This window comes from Brassica oleracea, chromosome C5 (assembly GCF_000695525.1).
Source record: "Brassica oleracea var. oleracea cultivar TO1000 chromosome C5, BOL, whole genome shotgun sequence".
Lineage (NCBI taxonomy): Eukaryota > Viridiplantae > Streptophyta > Magnoliopsida > Brassicales > Brassicaceae > Brassica > Brassica oleracea.
This window is the reverse complement of record NC_027752.1, coordinates 7396711-7418821: the sequence shown is the minus strand read 5'-3', so window position 1 is coordinate 7418821 and position 22111 is coordinate 7396711. Positions and strand designations below refer to the sequence as shown.

At 33.3% G+C, this 22111-nt stretch overlaps 3 protein-coding genes and 1 non-coding gene across 7 annotated transcripts; all 4 read right to left on the bottom strand.

Annotated features, from left to right (window-relative positions):
• Nucleotides 1-1918: 1918 nt before the first annotated feature.
• On the bottom strand, nt 1919-3340 carry LOC106292746 (F-box/kelch-repeat protein At1g15670-like). Its single transcript, XM_013728397.1, has one exon. The coding sequence runs from the start codon at nt 3169-3171 to the stop codon at nt 2095-2097; it is 1077 nt and encodes a 358-aa protein (XP_013583851.1). The 5' UTR covers nt 3172-3340; the 3' UTR covers nt 1919-2094.
• Nucleotides 3341-13553: 10213 nt separating this feature from the next.
• Nucleotides 13554-17541, bottom strand: LOC106343442. Of its 4 annotated transcripts, none has more exons than XM_013782654.1 (11): nt 17281-17541; nt 16712-16905; nt 16516-16601; nt 16340-16430; nt 16080-16240; nt 15248-15969; nt 15082-15157; nt 14773-14921; nt 14232-14484; nt 14011-14118; nt 13554-13916 (listed from the first exon to the last, which is right to left on the bottom strand). In XM_013782654.1, exons 1-11 carry the CDS (start codon nt 17437-17439, stop codon nt 13783-13785), a joined length of 2133 nt encoding a protein of 710 aa, XP_013638108.1. In that variant the 5' UTR covers nt 17440-17541; the 3' UTR covers nt 13554-13782. The 4 variants fall into 4 exon arrangements, with proteins under 4 accessions (XP_013638108.1, XP_013638109.1, XP_013638110.1 ...); XM_013782655.1 differs by having other exon boundaries at nt 14232-14481; XM_013782656.1 differs by having other exon boundaries at nt 16092-16240.
• Nucleotides 17542-17624: 83 nt separating this feature from the next.
• TRNAS-AGA lies at nt 17625-17706 on the bottom strand. Its single transcript has one exon. It is a non-coding gene; the product is annotated as a tRNA-Ser (tRNA).
• Nucleotides 17707-18079: 373 nt separating this feature from the next.
• On the bottom strand, nt 18080-20470 carry LOC106344398. The gene is made up of 4 exons (XM_013783788.1): nt 20112-20470; nt 19912-20040; nt 19687-19829; nt 18080-18216 (listed from the first exon to the last, which is right to left on the bottom strand). The coding sequence occupies exons 1-4, from the start codon at nt 20468-20470 to the stop codon at nt 18080-18082; spliced, it is 768 nt and encodes a 255-aa protein (XP_013639242.1).
• Nucleotides 20471-22111: the final 1641 nt, after the last annotated feature.

Genomic DNA, 22111 nt, shown 5'->3' with positions numbered 1-22111 from the left:
TTAGCATCCATCGAATCGTGTCAGGTACTTATTGGTATTTAAAAATTTATTGTTTGATCCGTAATGGGAGATAGCAAATCTTGGGAAAATCATGTATTAAAATAATAGTTTTGTATGTTATGGCTTTATATTGAAGAGGGAAGGGAGGGATTCTGGGATTGTACACCAGACCAAGTGACCTTGCAAGAGTCAAGGAGCGGTCCCCATAATATTCCTGCGGGTAAGTTGGGGTCCATGACCACCTCAAATAGATCGCGACTCTTGGATTGGTGGGGGGTGTATGGGTCCCTCTGATCCAACGTTCCATAACTCTCTTTAAACACTTCCTCTGATTCAGTCTCACCGACACAAGTCCCGGTAACTTGTTTTCTCGCTCGTCTTGACAGAATCACAATTATTAACTAATTCAATTGTTTAACAAATAACTTTGATTATGAGTTGATTAAAAAAATTAAAGTAACGCTTAAACACAGTTGCCTATTAAGAATTGGATTAGTAACAGCTTGTTTTCTGACGTAACCTCTCCAATCTGTGTCCCTCTTTTCTTTTGTTTCGTTGTTTATCAAAGAAAGGGAAGTGACAGATAATATTTGGAATATTCGAGATTCGTTAGCATTTTGCAGAAATGCCCGCCAACCATTTTAATTGTTTATTTTACACTTTCACTTAGTTACCGTTTTATGTGGGCCTCTATCTGACTACTTTTAGGCTTCAACCCAAATGGTTGGGCTTTGGTGACACTCTTATATATATTAAAAATTCTCCTGGTTCATGAAAATACAGTACAACACAACACAACACAGCACATAAACAAGTAAACAACCAAGTTTGGAGATCGGTCGTCCCAGACAGACTCTTACTAATTTATCAGTTTGAAGTCTACAAATTGTAAAAACGAGTGGTGTTTGGGACCATTTAACATATATAGTCCCTTGTTTAGCAGACATACACAGCCTTCTAATCATAAAAAGCTAAACTTAAAGATAAAGACGAAGAGTTCAACCTCTTTTAGATATTATTATTAGGTCCACTTTTGTGTGCGTTTGAAGTTTGAACCCATGATTTTTTGAAAATCGGTTCTTTATATAAAACTATTTATAATAATAAAAATATTAAATATGTTGTTTTATCGTATACAATATCCAGAAAAGTGCAAGTGTAACTGCTATAGGCTCTTAAAAAATGGCTTAAGTACAAGTGTGATAATCATCAACGGAGACATGGATGCCATAACTCTCTACACGAGATTTCATATGTTGGCTTGCTCTTGAAAATTCTCTAAATCATCTACACCAGAGCTACCAGTCTTTCCTTTTCTTTCGCGTTTGTCTAGCCTCTACACTTTCTTTATCAGAGCTACCTTGTGCAATGTAACAATCAAGTTTCTTTTCTTTCGCGTTTGTCATTTCTCTTGTGCTTTTGTGTGTGTTTATACCTAGTACAGTGGATACATGCTTCAGTAAATACAGCAGACTTATTAACAAAAAGATCAATTCGGAAAAAGTTTGAACACAGGCGAGTGAGCTTCAGCGTAATTGTCTGAAAGGTCACATGATAGTGAGAAGGTTTTATGTCCATCTTACATTCTTACGCTTGTGTGGCTTCTTTACCTTCGGAGTGTAGCTATCAGTCTTTTCTCGCTCTGCATTGAAAGAGGTCGTGGTAGGATGTATTTCATCTCAGTTACAAAAAAAAAGAGAGTATATAATTCATCAACCGCTAATTTCGGTAACATCACACAACAATGATTAACGGTAGATTTATAAACTTGCATAATAACTTAATGTGGCCCAAATAGGCCCAGATGCCCAACTTTATTCTTTTGATCCACAAAAGATGAAGCTTCAAAGGACAAAAGTACAACGATTCAACGTTGTCGTGTTACTCGTGTTATGTCTCATTTTTTGTTGGATTTGAAAATTGAACACTCATCTGTGTTATTAACAAAACGAAGCACAAAAATATAAAATGAATCAACAACAAATTAACACTCAAGCTTATAAACCTTTTTTGGATATCTATAGAATATTTGTACAGTCACACCATGATTCCATGAACCGAAAGAAACCAACCGACCAATCTTGCATCCTCGTGTTATATCTCCAAGAAACAACCAGCTTGAACGTGACCTTCATATTTTTCACACGTTTCCAGCTTCTCCCAGCGAGAATCACTCGTATGCCAAATGTACCCTACGCTTGGTTCACCGTACCGAGCCGAACCGATAACGACCAGCTTACCAGACCTCCTTACCGCCACGTATGATACATTACACACGTCAGCAGGTAAATCCCCAACTTTCTGCCACGTGTCACCATTCATCACCATCAGATCACGGCGGCAGCAAGCGTAAAGCACTCCGTTTCCGCCGGCTGCACAGACCGGAGGCCAAGTAGTCATCCCCGGAGCGAGAAAATCTTTAGTCTCTGCTCCCCACCGCCGTGTCGCGACGTCGAGTGACTCGGCGGTTTTACTAAACTGCCCTTGCTCCACCGTGGTGTAACCACCTATGACCTGAAATTTGCCAGCGTGGAAAATAGCCGTGCATTCGTCTCGTTCACGGCCCATGTCTGGCAGTAAAGCCCATCTGTCTTCTGCCACGTCGTACACGAGAGCTGACGTCAGCGCGTTCTTGTCTTCGTCGTGTCCACCGGCGACGAACACGTTCCGTTCAGAATCAGAAGCGCAGGCGAAGAAGGAGCGTGGTCCACCCGGCATGCTCGTCCCGTTACGCCACGTGGAAGTCAAGAAGCTGAAGATGAAGACAGAATCAGAGGTCCGCCACGTGGCCGGGTCAAGCCCCCCGATCACGACAAGATCCGTCCCGACAGAAGCTAATCTACAAAACAGAGGCAAGCCGTTGGATTTGCCGGGAACCGGAGGCAGCTCGGTCCATAAACCGGACTCTGGTTCAAGAACAGAGATCCGGTACACGGGAGTAGGGATGGTTTTTCCCGAACCGAGTTCTGAAACAGGTTTGATCCTAGCCTGGGACAAGACAACAAGCTCCTGGCTGTGTCCTGAAGATTTACGGTGTCGGAGAAAATCAGGGAGACTGATCTCTCGCCGCCAGAGTTTGGAAACAGAGGCGATCAGAGGAAATTGCTGGTAGAAGGAGCGTAGGAGGCACTCGCGGGCTACGGGCTCGGGAAGATCAGGGATCAGCTCCATATTGTCGTATAAATTTCAACGTTGAAGAGAAATATGATATTGTGATTCAGTTCAGGGTTGAGAAGTAAATGATGATGTGAGAGAGAAGAGTGTTGCCGCTTTAATCTTTATAGAGATAAGTCTTCTAGAAGCTATAAACTGAAAGTGAAATTTAAATTCGTTACTAGAAACTTTTATTTTATTGTGTTAATTGAATACATTCACTAGACTGCCTAAAAATATTTCCAATTTGCGTAAATTATATACTCCATCTGTATCTGTTTTATATTAAGCGTCAATTTAGTTCATTTTTCTTGTTTTACAAATAGTGTCATTCTACGATACCAATGCAATTTATACAACTTTTCAACTCAAAATTAATTGCAAAATGCATTGATTTTATAAATAAATCGATTTATCTAAAATACTATTGGTTAGATATGTGATATTAATGAAAACATAAATGTATTTTAACGAATTCGTTAATATGTGTAAAAAATGTCTGAGTGATACTCTCTGTGAAACGGATGGAGGGAGAAATATTTTCATGATTCCGACTTCCGAGAAGAACACGTGAATATTTATTATAGAAACGTAAGTGTCACGTTCTTTATTAAAAAGGAAAAGTTATATGTTTGTGTTGAATTCTTTTGCTCTTAGGTAAACATCGTTCTATAGACGTATGTGAATTACGTTGAACAAGAAAACGGATAGGACAAGGTAACGAAATTCGGGAGAGAGTACCGATCGGTTAGTAGAAACGATGTGCGGTTTTGGGTTTTCATGATGGAGATATTGTACCAATTGGGGACATCTTGGATTTGACTGATGTGATGGCCATTGGATTTGCCATCAATCTTAATTAGCTAGGTATAAGTGTCGTTAATTAATCTAGTACTCGTTGTGGATGGCCTGTTTTACTAATTCATTAATCAAAACCACATGCCTTCTTATTCGGTATAAATGGTACTTTTTTCTTCTGTCTAATAGTGTCATTTTCAATTTATTTTATGTTCCAAAAAAATATTATTCTATATTTTTAATGTAACTTTATGCATTAAATCTATGTTTTATCATTTTGTATAACTAATACGTTTTTATTTAAATTATTTTTATTTAATTAATCATATAATAAATAATGATATAATAGTCTATTATACAGTTTTTTTTAAATGTGAAATATGTCCTAGTGATATTTTTTAAGAAACGAAAGGAGTAGATTAGTGGTGTTTGAATCGGAAACCACATCTAACGGAGATAATATGTTAATTAACTGATTAATCCAAGTCTAGCATCTTGAGATTATTAATTGGATTCGCGAAGAATGGGAAAGTTAGTTATATAAGATGATCGACGTGGAACTAACGTTACCGTGTGCCAAAATTAATAAAATGTGTATGTAGGTAATAAAGAACCTTCAAGCTTCAAGTAACGTGTTAATGAGAATCTTTTATGTACATTCGCTTGAAAAGTGATACAAATTAAATTATAGATAAAATATAAAATTAGCGGAATACAAATTAAATTATAGAACCTTCTACTCTAGTTACAATATTCGAAATAATTTAACTAAGGTCCATGTAACTTTTTTTATCATCTATTAGGTTGATTTAAAAACACTAAAGATGTTAAAATACACATTTCTTTCAGAACCATAAGCCGACAAAGATCATAATCCTTCTGGAACCAGAAAACATTACAGGAATATGAACCAAACAAAAAATAGAATACTAAAACTTAAACCTACAAAATTATTGAGATAATTGAAGGGGATGTCATGAGGATAGTGACCATTGGAAAAGAGCGCACTAATCTTCAATCTACAGATGGAAACAAATCTGGAAATTTTGTTTGTGGATTTGAAGAAACTTCCTATCCAAAGAACTGGTTTGGTAGAAACTTCAAAGCTCGCATGACTTTAAGCCGGTAATTCCATTAACTCCAACCATATCATAACACAATTAAAATAATTTGGATCTTTATACGAGAACCTTCTCGGAGAAGACACACTTGTCAGGAACCAAAGCAGAGACCCTCCACATTTATTGAAATAAGATTCAAGGCTTAAACATAAACCATGCATAATCATTTATCCATATCCAACAAAACCACATAGCTATAGAAAGAATACGGATTTGAAAACTGTAAGAGCTCTAACTTCTCAAGACGCCAATAACAGAAATGATCCGCAAAAGTATAACCACATATCCGAACCGGAAATTATACCCACCGCGAACCAGATCAAGTATGTGCTTATGGAGGTCTATGTAACTTAATAATAATAATAATTATTATTATTATTATTTTATTTTATTTTATTTGACATCGATCATGTAACATAATTATTTACGAAGACATGCGCTAACCAAATAACCAATAGCCAAATACAAATTGTTAGTATGTGTTAATAGCCGTACATAATACTAAACTACTATATGATATCATATCAATAAACGTTGATGGTTATTGAACTGGAGCATACAACTATACAAGTTACTAATTGTTTGCACTACTATGATTATACAAAAAATAGTCATTTTGATCGGGTCAAACTGACAACGAGTCACATAGCTTAAAAGGCGATAACAGAAACTCCAGAAGGTAACTAAGGCGACTTCAAAGAAGAGACTTATTGTCGCTGTCATTGATATACATTTTTAAACAGTTTAGTAGATGCCATTGGAATGAGATGAAATGCGTATCTTAGTTAAAAGCTTCTCATTTGTTCTTAAAACAAGCATGATTAGAACGTGTTTTGTATATATAATATTACCGTGTTCATTTATTTAAAACAATTGCTAGGATCATCTCAAATGTATTATTCTATTTTCATTTTAAATAGAATTTAGTTTTATTCTAACCATACTATATTTTAGAATAAAAAATAAAATAAAAGAGTTATTATATTTTAAAATAATTTATTTTAACATAGAATAAAAATAGAATGGTATCTCAAAACAATATTATTCCAAATCAATTTTTTAAATGTTGCTAGGCGGCAATTCATTTTATAGAGGACTAACGAGTAGGTGGATTATTCTAAATTTAGGTACGACCTAACCATTAACAAATCACTACAAGAAAATTACTATATTATGACGATTTTTTTAGTGGCAATATTAAATAATCCGTAACAATAAAATTACTGTGACATAATTGTGACAATTTGAGAACAGTTACAATATCATCGTCACAAATGTTTGTTAGTAACAAAATTGTCACTGTGTTTGCGACACATTAATACAGTAATAATTCAGTCACAAACGGTAACAATATATATACAAGTAACAAATTGGTTATAATTATCAACTAAAAATAATGTCACAAAACTGTCATATTATGTGACTGTGATAACGTGTTAACTCTGTCACTCATTACAACGGAACTTTAGTCTTAAACTGTCACAAATAAAGACTGAAAAATCATCACAAATTTGTCTCCAGTTACGACTATCTGTTAGTCACAAATTTGTCTATTTTATAACTTAAATATCATCATAAATCCATTGCAGTTAGTCACTACTTTGTCATAGTTTTTCACTAATTCATGAATTGTTGCAGTTACTTATGTGTTGATAGAAGCATCTAGTCGTTTGAAGCTATTCATTATTTATAACTAAAATATACAAAAATACAATACAAGGTAATATCCATATAGACAATAGCGTTAACAACTTAACACTTTATGATTCTTGCACAGAAAACAAACGATATGGTGACTTCCTATACTATGATATTTTCGATTCAGATCCGGCCATAATCTCTAAACAAAATCTAACAGTGAAATTGTCTTCGCCTTCTTCGATGATTTCTTTTATCCCGACCCCGATCTACTCCACCTCTTCCCTTGACTGGGCAATCTTACTTCTCCATTGTTCTTCTTACTGACCATGCTGCCGGCAAACACCACCTCAACGTCAAGGATGAATGATGATAGTATCGGAGAGAAACTCCTTCGATTTCTTTAACCATAACGATATGCTCTCTCTCTAAGCCAGCGACAGCTTTAAATTTTTATGGGGTGCAAGAAAGTATGTACATATATATACAGAGGCACCTCTTTTTAGGGTTACATAATAATAGATTTTAAATGGGGTTTAAGGGTTTAGGTAAAATAATTCATTGTAAATATTATTAAGTCTCATGATTTTTATGTCATGTGATATTGTAGAGGGAATTATATATAAAAAAATTTGGTATAATTGTTCAAAAAAAAAAATTTGGTATAAATTATATATATATTGATATTTATATAGTAGAGGGTATTATATATAAAAAGTTAATATTTCGCTTTCATTTTTGACTTAATATTTTTATCTAATAGAAAAACAATTCTATAAAAATATCAATCAAAATAATGATTGAAAATATAATATGATATGTTCATTTTTGTTATAAAGAAAGTATATATACGAATGACTAAAATGATACTACGTAATTTTATATAATACATTAGAAATACAATGAGCTTGTTAATTACATCATTTGGTTGCGCAGTCTCTGCTACAAATAAAAATATTTTTGCATTCGTACTACTAACTCATGTTTAGTCACCCTATCATCATAAACTAAGACAACCAATTCATAACAAATTCGTAACAAAGTTCTGACCAAGCATTTGGTCATAATATTGTCACCCTTGATTACAACTATCACTTTTATCACAGTTTTGTTTCTAATTGGGACGAAATTTAGCTACAGTTAAAATAGTCATAACATTGTGACAAAATAACAACGTATTTGTCACATAAAATTTCGGTTACAATATTGTATCAACAATGTCACAAATCTGTGACAAATATTACAGTACCAAAATTTAGTCACAATATATCTATTTTCTTGTAGTGAATTATTGATATATTTATATATACTTTACATTTATATAAGATATTTAAGTTTTTGGTTTTTATGAATTATCAAAAATAGATATATAAAACAATATAAATTATACAAATTTGTTGATTTGACTAATATTAGTGCTTAATTTAATAGATTTAGACTGAATTAGACTAATATAAACCAGTCAAAAACAATTTTAACAGAGACTGAAACCAATTTGATGTTTAGGCAATGCCTGGACCAATTTTTAGAACTATTTTCCAAATTATATTTTTGAACAAAGTGAAGTGCAATTAGAACTGCTCCAGGCAAAAAAAATTATTTTCAAAGAAACGAATAATCCAAAGAATCAAAGATTTTTCTAATTAAATAATATTATTTAATCTTCTATTTAACAGAAAAATGATATTATTTAATTAGAAAAAATATTTAATATGATGTCCATTAGGAATCTTCTATTTAATTGACATCATATTCAATCAGCAAAATTTTTTATCAATGATGTCAATTAGGAATCTTTTTATAAGCATACTTGGAAAAACGTGTAACAGTGGTATTTACTATTTAGAAAGTAAACGATGATGAGAACAACATATTTGGGTTTTGTAATTATCATCTTTGGAGCCTTCAAAGAACATTAATCAAGTTTATTTGTATAAATAACAATAGACTATTTAACATTTTACCAAAAAAATAACAATAGACGTGGAGTGTTTTAAAAAAAAAAACAAAAGAAAAACAATATACTTGGAGAAATGGCATGTCCCATGCAGCTTTAAACACGTTCTAGGGTCCACCACATATCCGAGTCCATGAACATATACTTGTGCACTTATACTGGAAGTTGAATAATTTCACACATTTATTTCCATGTAAATGCAATTAATGAAGGAAAAGAAAATAACAAATTTGATTGTCTGTATTTTGGAAAAATATAGTTCACCTCGTGTCTAAACAAGACGTCGAGATTCACAACATACTAGTAATCTTTTCACATGATTTTCATTTCGAATCAAATGAAAAACAATAAATCTTTGAAATAGCAAAGGTGATCTGATGAAGGTAAGAAGAAACTCGGACGACACGACACCTGGTTGCGTAGCGTTGGGAAAACTACACGGCGTCAAGCTTACAATAATTGGAAAATAACAAACGCGCGTCAACATCTGAAAGCAAAGTCGTTCATTGTGATCGAATGATAAGAATGAGAATTAGAGAAGCTAATAAGTTTCAGATTCGATTCAGTATGAAACTAAATTATACTTCCTCCATTTTATAATATATGATATTTCGGCTAATAAGCGCAGAAAAACTAAAAAAAATATTTCATTCTAAAAACACTTTTAAAATAAACCATTCAACAAATTATTATAAAACAGACTATAAAATGTTATTGGTCCAACAATTTCTAATGCAATTAAAATTGACCACAAAACTTCAAAACATCTTATATTTTGAAATAACATAAAACTTTATAAAACATAGCATAATTTTAAACGGAGAGAATGTTACTTAAAACATCTTCTAAATAAACTCTATAACTTTAAATATAGTTTTTTTTCCTTCAAAAATGAATTTTTAAAAGTCAGTTTCACTGCTCAAAACTCTAAATTTGAAGTTTCATCTTTTTATTTGCATTTTGATCCTTATAATTAATTACAAACCATATTTACGATTCTTAAGTACTTTCTCATTTATCATTTTAATTTTTAAAACTTTTTATCTCATAAATATTTTTTATTTTTATAAATTAAATTTTTACACATAAAATTAAATAATTTTTTAATAATATTTAGAATATTTTAAAACTATAATTATACAACAAGAATATTGAAAAAGAAACTTAATAATTTCTTTTTAAAAGGTACATGAAGACATAAATATTGCACAAATTTAAATATTACAACAATATTAATAGTCTAGTAAATTTGCTGTGAAACTTCTAAAATATTGTCCAAACAAATTTTGTGTAATCGAAGATGGAGTATTACAGAAACAATTTTATGGAATAATGTTATCTTTTTCTTGTACTATAATATTTAATTTTTTTTTTTATAATTTTATATTTTAGTGTAAGAATTTATTAATTAATATTACTGTAATATTTTTGTATATGTGCTAGTTATTTATATTTTTTATGGATTTGTAATAATTATAGCAAATATAAAGACAATAGTGTAAATTACAAATAATTTTGAAGTTAAATTTGAAGTTTGACTTTTGGAGAAAAACACTTTTGAAACTTTAAATATAAAATTTCACGAACTCTAAAATAAATAGTTTTTTTTGGAGATGCTCTTGTATAACTCGATAGATATAGATTTTTAGTCTAAGATCATCGAAAATAAAATTTATCCATGAGTTACATTTTCTTTTATGAATTAGATAGGCCAGATACCCTAAATAAAATATATCCAATGGGAAGCATCGTCAGCTAGTTCGTCAGGTCAACGCATTAAACAAAACGAATACAATGAAGTGAATAATGCAGATAAGGGCAACCCAACGGGAGGATATTTACAGTTTCTACCTATTAAAAAATTAAATTTGTTTTGGAAAAGGTAGGAAGTTCCAAACCACATTAGTTATGTCATTAAAAATTTAACTATTCATGAACATCTTTTTTAAATATCTTATATATTAAACACAAGTCACGGGTTTGATTAATGTGTAATTTTTTTTTAAAAAATGGATCTAATAGACCTATTACTAAAAAGTCATATTACATTTAATCTCTAATTTTATCATTATTATAGGTCTGCATAACTCACTTTCTAGATTATAGAAACTAAATAATATGTCTATAACATAATATTGCTACATTATAAGAACTAAATAACTATCAATTCTTTCCAAACAAAAAAAAAGTGATCAGGAAACTCTGTTATCAATTTTTACTTTCATACTATGTACCATCGTGTTTGAAATAGACTGCCAGGAGCATAAATATTTCTCGAAACTTCTACACCTAATCAGGTACATTTTTAAAACTAAACTGATTTCACGTTGATTTGTGTTTTGTATATAGTTCATTTACAAAATATAATTAAATGTTCAATTAAATTTGTTATAAAATTTATACACGAAGCTTTAAGTTTAGTTTTTGTTAATTTTCTTATTTTGTGAAATGTTTGATTATCTTTGGAGATGATAATATTTTAATATTTTTCAAATTCTATTTCTATTTATTTATTCAATAATGAAATACTAATCCAACAAACAAAAAAAAAATATATAAGAAGAAATAAACACATTTGAAAGTTTTGAAACAATCTATTTGATGGAGAATAAGTATACTCTAATATTATTATGTTTGAGCAATCTTAATATACTCGATAATATAAATTTATGAAGCTAAAAGTTTAATTTTTTAATAACTTGTGAAAGTTTGAAACAACCAATTCAATAAAAAAAAATATACGGTAAAATTATTATGTTTTAAAAAGTGGTAGACACATTTCATATATATTATAATATATACTAATTTAATATTAAAAACAAAATATTTATATAAAATAAATGAAAACAAACACCCGTGCGGTTGTACGGATGTATATCTAGTTAACATTAAATCAGTTGGAACCTCTTGGCAAGATATTTTCTATTGGCCATGCTCTAAGAAAACAAACACGTAAAGCAAACAAACTTTATTGTAAAACAAATGAATATGAACAATGTTTTATTGATAAAAAGAACGATATAGAGTAGCTTTGTTCGACTGATAATTACAAAATCTAAAATATGTCATGGTCTATATATCAATACATCGTTTTATTTTTACTTTTCCAAGTTGTGTAACCCAGATATACCTTTGGTCAGCCAAAATACATGGTATTTCAATTATTTACATATTTATACTACTCGACAACAGGAGCACACATTGTTTGTAGTTTGTATGGTCAGCAGTCAAATAAAAATTAAGTTCAAAAGGTTGAACTAATGTAAATAAGATCATGCCTAAACTAAGGGTCACTGAAAATATATACTTCAACGCATGCCAAAACATACTTTGATTAATTAAAATTTTGAAATTCATGTCTGTACTAGGGATCGTTGAAAAAATACATATTTCAACTCCTATTGCATGCTAAAACACACCTTAACTAATAAAAAAATTGAAATTTATGCCCAATCTTTAGAAGTCAACGCTAATCTCAATTTTGATTTAAACTTTGTTAATTAATTGTGAACGACTAACTAAGATACTTAGTTGACTAATGAGTTAGGGTCTAATCGAAAATAAAATTGGAATGGGTCACATCTGATAATAGTTGGGCCGGAACCCTAAAACAATGGACCATTATCTCTACTACATCGTTTGTTATGTATTTGATCTCTTTACTCTGGCTTGTCGGAATCCTTCACTTTGTCGCAGAAGAAGAAATAAAGAATAGGAGATTAAAAACACAGAACATGCGACATCGTATTGATAATGACCCATTGTTTTAGGGCTTCAGCCCAACTATTATCAGATTTGATTCATTCCAATTTGATTTTCGATTAGGTTCAATTATTATTAATCTGACTCATTAGCCAACTAAATATTTTAGTCATCATCGTTAACAATTAATTAACAGAGTTTAAGTCAAAATTGGGATTAACATTGATTTCTAAAGACTAGACATAAATTTCAATTTTTTGATTAGTTAAGATATGTTTTGGCATGCAATAGGAGTTGGAGTATGTATTTTTGTATCGACCTCTAGTTCAGGCATGAATTTTAAAATTTTGATTAAAGGTATGTTTTGGTATGCAATATAAGTTGAGATAAGTATTTTCTCAGCTATCCTTAGTTCATGCAATGAATAAGCCGTTTTTCCATGAAATAAAAATTGAGTTCAAAAGGTTGAAGATACCCCTGAATATCATTCACTTGGATTTTGTTTATACATTTTTCTAGAACCTATTGCATCGTAGTTATCTAATGTGCTGATGTATTTATAATTTCATTTCTGCTACCAGTGAAAAATAGTAGTAATGCTTTAGTTGGAGCGTTTTTTTCATGTCATCATTCTTGTCCCGAAGTCAAGCGTAAAAGGCGGACGGCGAAATCCGAGAAAAAATCCGTATTTAGTCAGTCAAAATTTCAAAATATTTTTATTCTTATAGAATATTCAAGTTCATTAAAGAAGTAGAATCGTCAAATTCTAATCATGTTCTTCCAAATTTGTGACTTCTTGTCCATATTGCCAATTTGACATATGACATAAAAGAAAATTGTTGGTACAAAAATCACGATGCTTCTATCAAAAGATTAAAACCATACTCAGTACGGAGATTCTACCTCGAATATTGAGTTCAAATTATGTCTAAACAGTTGAATCAAAGTCGGCGTTTTTGTTTTGGTTCTATTATGGAAGATAAGTAAAGATGTGATGACACTAGAACAAAATCATGTTGAGTTTGAACATTGAACATTGAACATTGAACATAGATGATAGTCAATTAGTCATGAGCCACCCAAAGTTATTAACTCATACAATATATATTTGATTGAAAGATTATAATAATAGTCAAGGCGGTTTTTAAGCGATAGAGACGGGGACAAAAAGTGCACACGAAAAGAATACCAAAGACTTTGAGACTAATCAACATGGAGGAAACTAACTGAAAGTTGAAAGTTGAAACTCTCGGTTCCGGTTTCGAAATTCCAAAACAGTTGCGGTTTGAATAAAGAAGAAAGTGACAGGTTATGGGATCCAAAGTGATAATAGTAGAGACGACACACCATATCAATAGAGTTATGATCAAAAGATTATTTGCTCTGAACACTCTCCTAGGATTATTATGATTTTCAATGCAAGGCGGCTGATTCAACCAGCTCTTTGTAATCATCAGAGACGAATGATTTCACCTTCAATGCGCGCGTTTCGCCTTTGCCATTCTTTCCCGGAGATTCATACTTTATCCCGATCACAGTAGTTAAACCTTCCAAAACAAAGATAGAAATTTATGAACTTGAAAAATAGCAAAGTCAATTCGACATGGTTATTAAAAAAAAAAACAAGAATATGCGACTCACTATTGTGAACACGTCCGTACAAGAATCGTTCACCTCTCCAGTATTCAAGTGGTCTCGACTTAATCCTTGTACTTCGTCTAACGCCAGCTTCCCAATTAGTACCAGCAGCTTCGATAGAGGCAAAGCAAAAACCAAAAACAAGAAAGTCAGTTTAGTATATTCTCAATCTGATATAGCTTCGAAGCATGAGTACATCAGTTTCTTTGGCAAGTCTACGTTACCTGCAAGGCTTTTCCTACGGGAGAACATTTTACTCTCACGTGTTACTGTTTTCTTTTGCGTCTTCTCCTTTCTCTCGTTCGCTTTTCCTTTGGTTTGCTTCTTTGCTCCACTTTCACGTGATAATGTTTTCGTTTGCTTGTCCTTTTCAGTTTCATCATGCACCGTTTTGCTCCGCTTTTTCATATTGCTGTCAGAAGCTCCTCTCTTGCTTCGTTTATTTGTCTGTTTGGGTGAAGAGCTGGGAGCTTCCTGCTGAAAAAGTCAATAAAAAACTCTCATATCCGTTTCGTTAAGCTCATACTTGAACTAGCCTAAAACGAAACAAAATCCATTGACTCTGTTCAGTGTGTTATTGTTATCATGGATTTTAAAATACGAATCAAGTACAATAAATACTACAGTTTAAAAAACCCCTCTGGTGGTTTGCAAAGGCTAAACGTTGAAAGAGAAGATGGAATCTAGTATAACAATTGGGACCACATGAAGATGAATTGGCCACGAGGTCACATAGAGGTGAATAGACAGTGATGGGAAACTAACCTGAGCATTTTCTACTTGAACTCCACGAGCGGTGCCTGTGTTGTCATTTTCCTCTCCATGTTGTCCTTGAGTATGCTCCTCATGTTCAATGAATCCATCCATTGCGTTGTATTGTTCTCGAGTTGCGTTTAGAGATTTCGAGGATTCTTCTGTAGGAAAAAGTAACGTCATAACGAAATACTTTTGAGCCACAAAGTGAGCTGAGATTGTTACTGGGGAAGTATGTACAAGTTACGTTAGGAGATGTGTTAATTTGCTTGTTTAGTTTTTGAGATATCACTATAGTTTGAATGTAGAAAAGGTTCATACCTTGCTGATATGGAATGGTTTCATCTTCTACAGTAAAAGGATCCATTCTTGCATCCTCTCCCGGTGCATCTTCCGCCTATTTCGCAAACAAATTCACAAGAGATGTGACCAGCAAGAGGTGCAAATATGGTGATAAAAAGTCGTGTACAGTCGAGGAGAAACTAACCAGGTTTTCTACATAACTTTCTCTTCTTCTAGTGTTTATGTTTGCTTCACTTTCACCCATGGGAACATCTCCCTCATTTTCTTTTGTTTGCATATCTACATTCGCCTCTAGTGTGGCTGGATTAATGTTTGTGATGCTGTCGTCCACCTCACAATTGTCAGCGTTCCTATATGGACTTGAGTTAGTATCAGGAACACCTTCATAAGAACTCTTCTGCACTGAGATGTTGAATTCGCTAGCAACGTGAGTGCCCACATTAGACGGAGATGCATTAGGTATAACTTTATCAGCATCGCTGGCCACTGAAGATCCCGAACAGGCATTCAAATCCTTTGTTATATCGACCTCTCCAGGCTGTTGATCTCCTGGAAGCAAATTAAGCCTGTCGGGAAATGAAAACTGATCCTCTGGTGAATATGATGGTGATGCCTGGCTTTTTTTCCGACTCCCATCACTGTTAATCCCTTTTAGCAAATTCTGTATGTTTGACAGCGCAGTTCTTGGCTTTGATGGGTTCCTTCCAGACGCCTTCAAGTCCATTCTTCTGACATCTGGAAAGTCAGGAATGTCAGGGAAAGAAAGCATTTCCTCATTAACGGGCTTGATATTCAAGCGTTCCTGCAAAAGCTTGACACCAGCATCCCCGTCAAGCTCATCCGGAGAGCAAGCAAGCAACTCAGTCAAAATATTTTCCAAGTTCTTGTCTGTGTATGCGGTTGAATCTGCAGAACAAAGTGGCTTAACGGTATCAGACTTAACAACATTGGTAGTGAACATGATCGAACAAAATAGTATCTCATGACATTCTTTTCTACAACAAGTGCTCACTCACCATTACTCTCACCATCTACTTCTCTGTCCGCAGTCTTAACATGTGCAGCAGTGTTTTCCTCTAGGACTTGTTCAGAAGGAATGGGGTTTTCCTTTTCAGAAGTTTTCAAGCCAATGGGACAACTATCTGTATAAGTATGCTTGTATGTACCCCGTTTTCTCCTGCAATTGAAAATGTAAGTATCAAGGGAAACAGATAACAAAATCTGCAAATGCAACAACTCTGAAACATGCAGTAACAGAATTGCTCATAGTACATACCCTGGAAGTTCTGGTCTGCGAGGGCGGGGCTGATACTGGTGTGTCTCTTTTACAAAGGTGCCAGTCTGCTTCTGCCATTCTCGTTGAGCAACTATTCCAAAACCAGCAAAAAAAAAAGTGGTAGTCATCATATATATATAATAAACAAGACAGGGATATGAACATCAGAAACTCACGCAGAAATCTGTCATACGCAGCAAAGTACTCTCCAGGTTTTGGATATTTACTAGGATCAAAGGTTGGTTCTTTCTGAGGTGATTCACTGCAACAAGAACATTTATAAAGAAAATCAGATGAAGTAATAAAGAAAGAAAAGAGCCCGCTCTCTCTATTGTTAAATCAATAAATCGTTTGCTATGACAGATACTTTACCATGTCGTAGTAGGCTTGAAAGTAAAATGTCCTCGCTTCCGTTCATACGCCGGTCTTCTTTCCCTCTTATTAGCGAAACTGACACCAACATCCGTATCTTCTGATCCTACACTGCCTTGCTTTAAAAGTTCAGAGCTTTCATCTTCTAAGATAGCCTTTGCCTGCTCCTGATGCTCTTTCGAGACTTCGAAAGGCTGTGAAATACAAGATACAGATTTTGTCAGCAGAAAGCAAAAAAAAAACTGCAGTTTGTCGTATTAAAAACTCGTTCTGCAGTTCTTAGCACATATCGTATAGTTTGTTAGCACTCACACATAGCTTATCTACTAACAGTTTATTTACTTAGCATCCAACGGAGACCTCAGAGATACACACCGTCAAGGCGGTCATCTTAAAATATATGGGTAATTGATTAAAGATATGCAGTTTAAATCAGATTCTGAAGAGAACCTGAAAATCAAAAGCTCTCTAATAAAAAAAAAATTGATTTCGCAGCAGCCCTAAAATTACCGAATCGCTCTCCGCATCAAAGTATGAAGCAGAATAAGAGGGGGGGAAGAGTTTTAAACCATAGATTGAAGGAGGGTATGGGTCTGCTGAAGAGCGTCGGACGGGTAGAGAGGAGGAGGGATGGACATTGATTTCAGCGTGCGAGGAAACAAGGAGAGGCCTGAGTAAGCATGTAGGGGATCCGACTCTAGAGTTGAGCTCCGGCCCAGATCGGTCATCTGATTCACCGGATAATTATTCTCCGCCGATTGGGTTACAGCTGAGACTGAGAGAGAGAGGTTATGCGGTTTACAATTTGAAAGTATTTGGGAAAGTGGGATTCACTAGAAATGGCAATCTAGGGTTTGAGTATAGGCGGGATAATAACCTGAAAAACGACAAAAATTAAAAATTAAAAAAAAAACGTGAACGGCAGGATTCGAACCTGCGCGGGCAAAGCCCACATGATTTCTAGTCATGCCCGATAACCACTCCGGCACGTCCACTTTTGGTTTAGTTACTCTTTCAATTTAATGTATTAAACTAACACAAAAGCTGAGCCCTTTCTTGATACGGTTTATGTAGATTTACTTTAAATAATCCAGAAATCAAAAACCAAACCGAAGCAAAACCATAGTTTCTTTGTAAACTAGTGATGTATTTTCATATTTACACAATTGATTCCAGTCTGTACCAGGATATGGACCATTGCCAAACCGGAGATGTGACTCAATTTGGTCTGAACTTCATTTTTTTTTTTTTTTTTTCTCGTGCATATAAAAGAGATGCTCAAGTCAAGGGCTGTTCTTTCAGTTTTGCTTTGCTCAGCGTCAGCGATTACAACAAGAGAGGACTCCGTACATAAGACCTGGCATATATTTAACAAAGAAAACATAGCATGCCAATGAGTTTAACAACTTCCCAAACGGCGCTAATACATATAACGTCAAACGCAAGCAGAAACACATCGCTGCACAAGACGAATGCAACTAAAAGCAAGAAAAGCCCAACATAACCTGCAAACAAAAAAGGACAACATGATGAATAATAAAGTATGGTTTTGGGACATAATAGTAGTAAATTTCGTTCAATGCGTACCAGAACAGTGGAATACTATGATCTAGCGATGATTCGTGGAGAAAAGCCCATGTGATCATCATAAACCAACACGAGGAGAAAAATTCAAGCAGTAAAGGCGAAAAGCCCACCGCCGAGTTTGTCCTGCAAACCAAATATTAACATGATCGATTTTTCGTTTCTCATGTGTATAATTACCAAAACTAGGAGAAAGAAATGGAGTTTATACATAGACTTGGAAATTTTGTTCGAATCGAAGTTGTAACCGAAACTAATTCCCGTGTTCGGGTTGATTATATAAAAATATATATTAAAAGAAAAAAAAGAAAAGAAATGGAGTTTATACCCTATATCTGAGTTGACATCTTCGTTACGAAAAACATGCCAATACAAAACAGGGAGAGCTAGAGAGAATACAGCCACATGTATAACATATATGATCCATGTTGCTTCTGGATGTTCACCTTTTGTTCGGATCAGAACTATTATGGCTGCAGCAATCAGGACCAAATCCATAACAAACTCGATCAAGTCCCAAACACCTTCGTATGTGCTGCATGGATCGTACGGTTGAACGTGCACAAATCTTCTTGGCTCATCACTTGATGAGAGATTGTCATTGACTGTAATGTTGATGATTTGCGTTCAGCATTTGATGAGGAACCGCCATCGATTGTAGTGTTTACGATTTGCTCACTCTTGGTCAACAAAGGGCCCTCCATCGATCACTGTTTTGATTTCTTTCAATTTATTTTCCAATCCAACGAAAAGTTCATCTAAATTCTCTCTGACTAACAAAACATAAATGGACCTTCTTTCCAATTCTTTGGTCTAGATTATTGAATTGTATTTTAAAACTGATTACATAGTTTTTTATAAGTAACAGTTCTTGAATTATTTAGTGCTAAATTATTGTCTTTTCAAAATACAGCCCACATACACTTGAGTATTCCTTGTTGTCTCGAATTTATTTCAATCAACTTACAACTAAACTGGACGTAATATATTGTAAAGATACACCATTTATCCAGATTATAGTATTTTACAATGAAACACAAATCATTGACCTCGCAATTCCTTGGTGCTGAAAGATTATTCTAAGACCAACGTCAGTCATTTAGACATTTACAATGTAATAATTAATATTGTTGGTGCTAATAATAATAGTCTTTTTAAAGGAACACAAAGCATTGACCTTGCTAAATTATTTTTTTGAAAACCAAAAGATCGCTGATCAACAAAGAAACAGTAGTTGCCTTTAGCGTGATTTGTGATAGCGACGGGTAAGAAGGCACAGAAGAAGATGGTTATTGAAAATACAAATCAAAGTTACAATAATAATTGAACAAAAGAAAAAAGACAACAACATGATCCACCATTTTAACTGCAGATGCACGCAAGGAACGCACCTATAAGCCTCATAATGATTTCCAGGACTTCCCTAGCGGCGAGAACACATAAGGTCCCAGGCAACAAGTAACAGACCACTGCACATGCTAGATTCACAAGTACATATCTGATGAAACTGAATGTAAGGAGAGCCGTAATTAACCTGCAAATGGGGACAATTAAGAAGACAAAATGTGAGTGTTATTATTAGAGGGACATGATAGTAAATTTAATTTGATGCGTACCAGAAGAATTGAGTAGTAGTATCATCTAGGGATGATGGGTTGACTATATAATTCCATACAAACACCACAAACCAACTCACGAAGAAATATTCAAGCACCATCTTGGTTGTGTCCATCACCTCATTGATTCTGCAAACCAATAGAACCATTATATATCAAAATAAATTGAAAAAGAAAATAGAGAAGAAACACAGTGGTACCTTGTCCCTCCTGAGTATTCTTCTGCAGATTCTGAGCTAACACTTCGCTTATAATACCAAAAACGCCAACATAGGATAGGGAGGGTGGCAATACAGCCACAAGTATAACCGATGATCCATATAAACAATATTGCTTGTGGATGTTCTTGGTCTTTTGGCTGAATCAGAAGTACTAATGCTGCAGCAATCTGGACAATAGTTACAACAAACTCGATTGGGTTCCAAAAACGTTCAGCTTCATATGGATCACTCAGTTCAACAACCTTATTTGATGTTTGATCATCGACTGTTGAAGAGTTTCCGATGATTATTGTAGTGTCAACGATGTGCTCACTCTTGGTCAACAAAGGGCTCTCCATTGATCTCTTTTGGTTTTATTTCTTGTCATACACTTGAGACCCAGAACATATATCAAACCTTTCTACTTCTTCTCTAATCAATTTAATTTAAGACCAACACTCCATCAAGACCAACTCTAAGTAAATTATTTAAATTCTTTGATGCTAAGTTATATATAATCTCTTAAAATAAAAACAAAATACCAGTAATAATTACTAGGCTGCTACATTTCTCAGTATTGACATCTCTGAATTATTCCTGATACAGAGTTAACAACCGGGGAGAAAACGAAAATGGAAACTATCAGCCTCGTACATTTTCATTCGTAGACAAGTATGTTGGAAACACGTCGAACTGTGTTTGACAGAGAGAACATGTGGGTTTAATTCTCAGCCACCTCGTACCTTATATACTAAACTACAAGTCACTTGTGCAATCAGATTTTGACAGATATCAATTTCTCTTTTAAAAAATTCAAACAATTAAATTTTTATTACAATTTTCTGTAAACAAAAAAATAACATGATTTTCCATTTCAAATATTTTGTAACTGCAAAAGAGTTCATATTTTCTCTCAGATTACCATTATCATGTTTCATGATTAATTCATTAACTTCCATTGTCGACTGTTTTGTCTTTCACATAACATTTAAACAACGATTATTTTTCATATTTCTTCTTTTTCTTCTTCAAAAAACAAGAAGCAGAACTTTTTTTTTTTGCTAATAAATAAATCAGAACGCTGTTTCACAGAGTATTAATATAAAAAGCTGAAGTTATTTTCAACATGAAAAGTTATGCAAACTTTTCTTTGAAAAAGGTATACACACCTATATCTAAAATTATAAAAGGATAAAACTCAGCGTTGGTTTCAGATGGTAACATATTCTCAATTCAATTTTGATTTTTTTTTTAATTTCAGGATTCTTTTTATTTTGTTTTGGTCAATAACTTTACATGTTTTATGTTGATTTCTCGATTTATACTATAAAAGTATTTACAAAATAAACTGAATGTTTCAATATTTTTATACTATATTTTAATATTGGTCACTACAAGAAAACATATTTTTTACTAGGGCAGTATTCGTTGTAAATTCGTCGTAAACGGGGTGTTACGACGAATTAACGTCGAAAGACGATTCGTTGTTAAACGTCCGTCGTAACGGAGGTTTCGTCGTAAACGACTCGTTACGTTTACGACGAAATATATTCCTCGTAAAGCGCAGGGAAAGGATTCGTCGTAAACACCACGTAAGTTTTCGTCGTAAAGCCCACGTAATTATTTCGATGTAAAGCACACGTAAATACTTTCGTTGTAAATCACTCGTAAACATTTTGATGTAAAACCCTCGTAAATATTTTGATGTTAATCACTCGTAAACATTCGATGTAAACTCCATGTAATGTTTACGAGGAGTTTACATCGTTTCTTATTATATTATTATTAATTAGTATATAATAGATTTTAATTTATATTTAATATTCAGAATTTAAAATAATTTAAATTTTAAAACGAAATATGAAATTGGAAAACATATTTTAAAAAGTCATACAATAATATTTAAATTCATAATACAAACAGAAAAAAAAACTACATATTCTCGAAATATACGAAAGATTCCTATTGATTTTGTAAAAAAAAGGGGGGGTTATTACTTT

Excerpts from the sequence above, each read along its gene's own strand:
- LOC106343442 (XM_013782654.1), bottom strand. The coding sequence starts at position 17,439 with ATGACCGATCTGGGCCGGAGCTCAACTCTAGAGTCGGATCCCCTACAT. Across the intron at positions 16,602-16,711 it reads TTCAAGCCTACTACGACATG|TGAATCACCTCAGAAAGAAC; the intron begins GTAAAGTATCTG and ends TTCTTGTTGCAG. Across the intron at positions 16,241-16,339 it reads CGCAGACCAGAACTTCCAGG|GAGAAAACGGGGTACATACA; the intron begins GTATGTACTATG and ends TTTCAATTGCAG.
- LOC106292746 (XM_013728397.1), bottom strand. The coding sequence starts at position 3,171 with ATGGAGCTGATCCCTGATCTTCCCGAGCCCGTAGCCCGCGAGTGCCTC.
- LOC106344398 (XM_013783788.1), bottom strand. The coding sequence starts at position 20,470 with ATGGAGAGCCCTTTGTTGACCAAGAGTGAGCACATCGTTGACACTACA. Across the intron at positions 20,041-20,111 it reads GAATACTCAGGAGGGACAAG|AATCAATGAGGTGATGGACA; the intron begins GTACCACTGTGT and ends ATTGGTTTGCAG. Across the intron at positions 18,217-19,686 it reads AATCATTATGAGGCTTATAG|GTTATGTTGGGCTTTTCTTG; the intron begins GTGCGTTCCTTG and ends TTTTGTTTGCAG.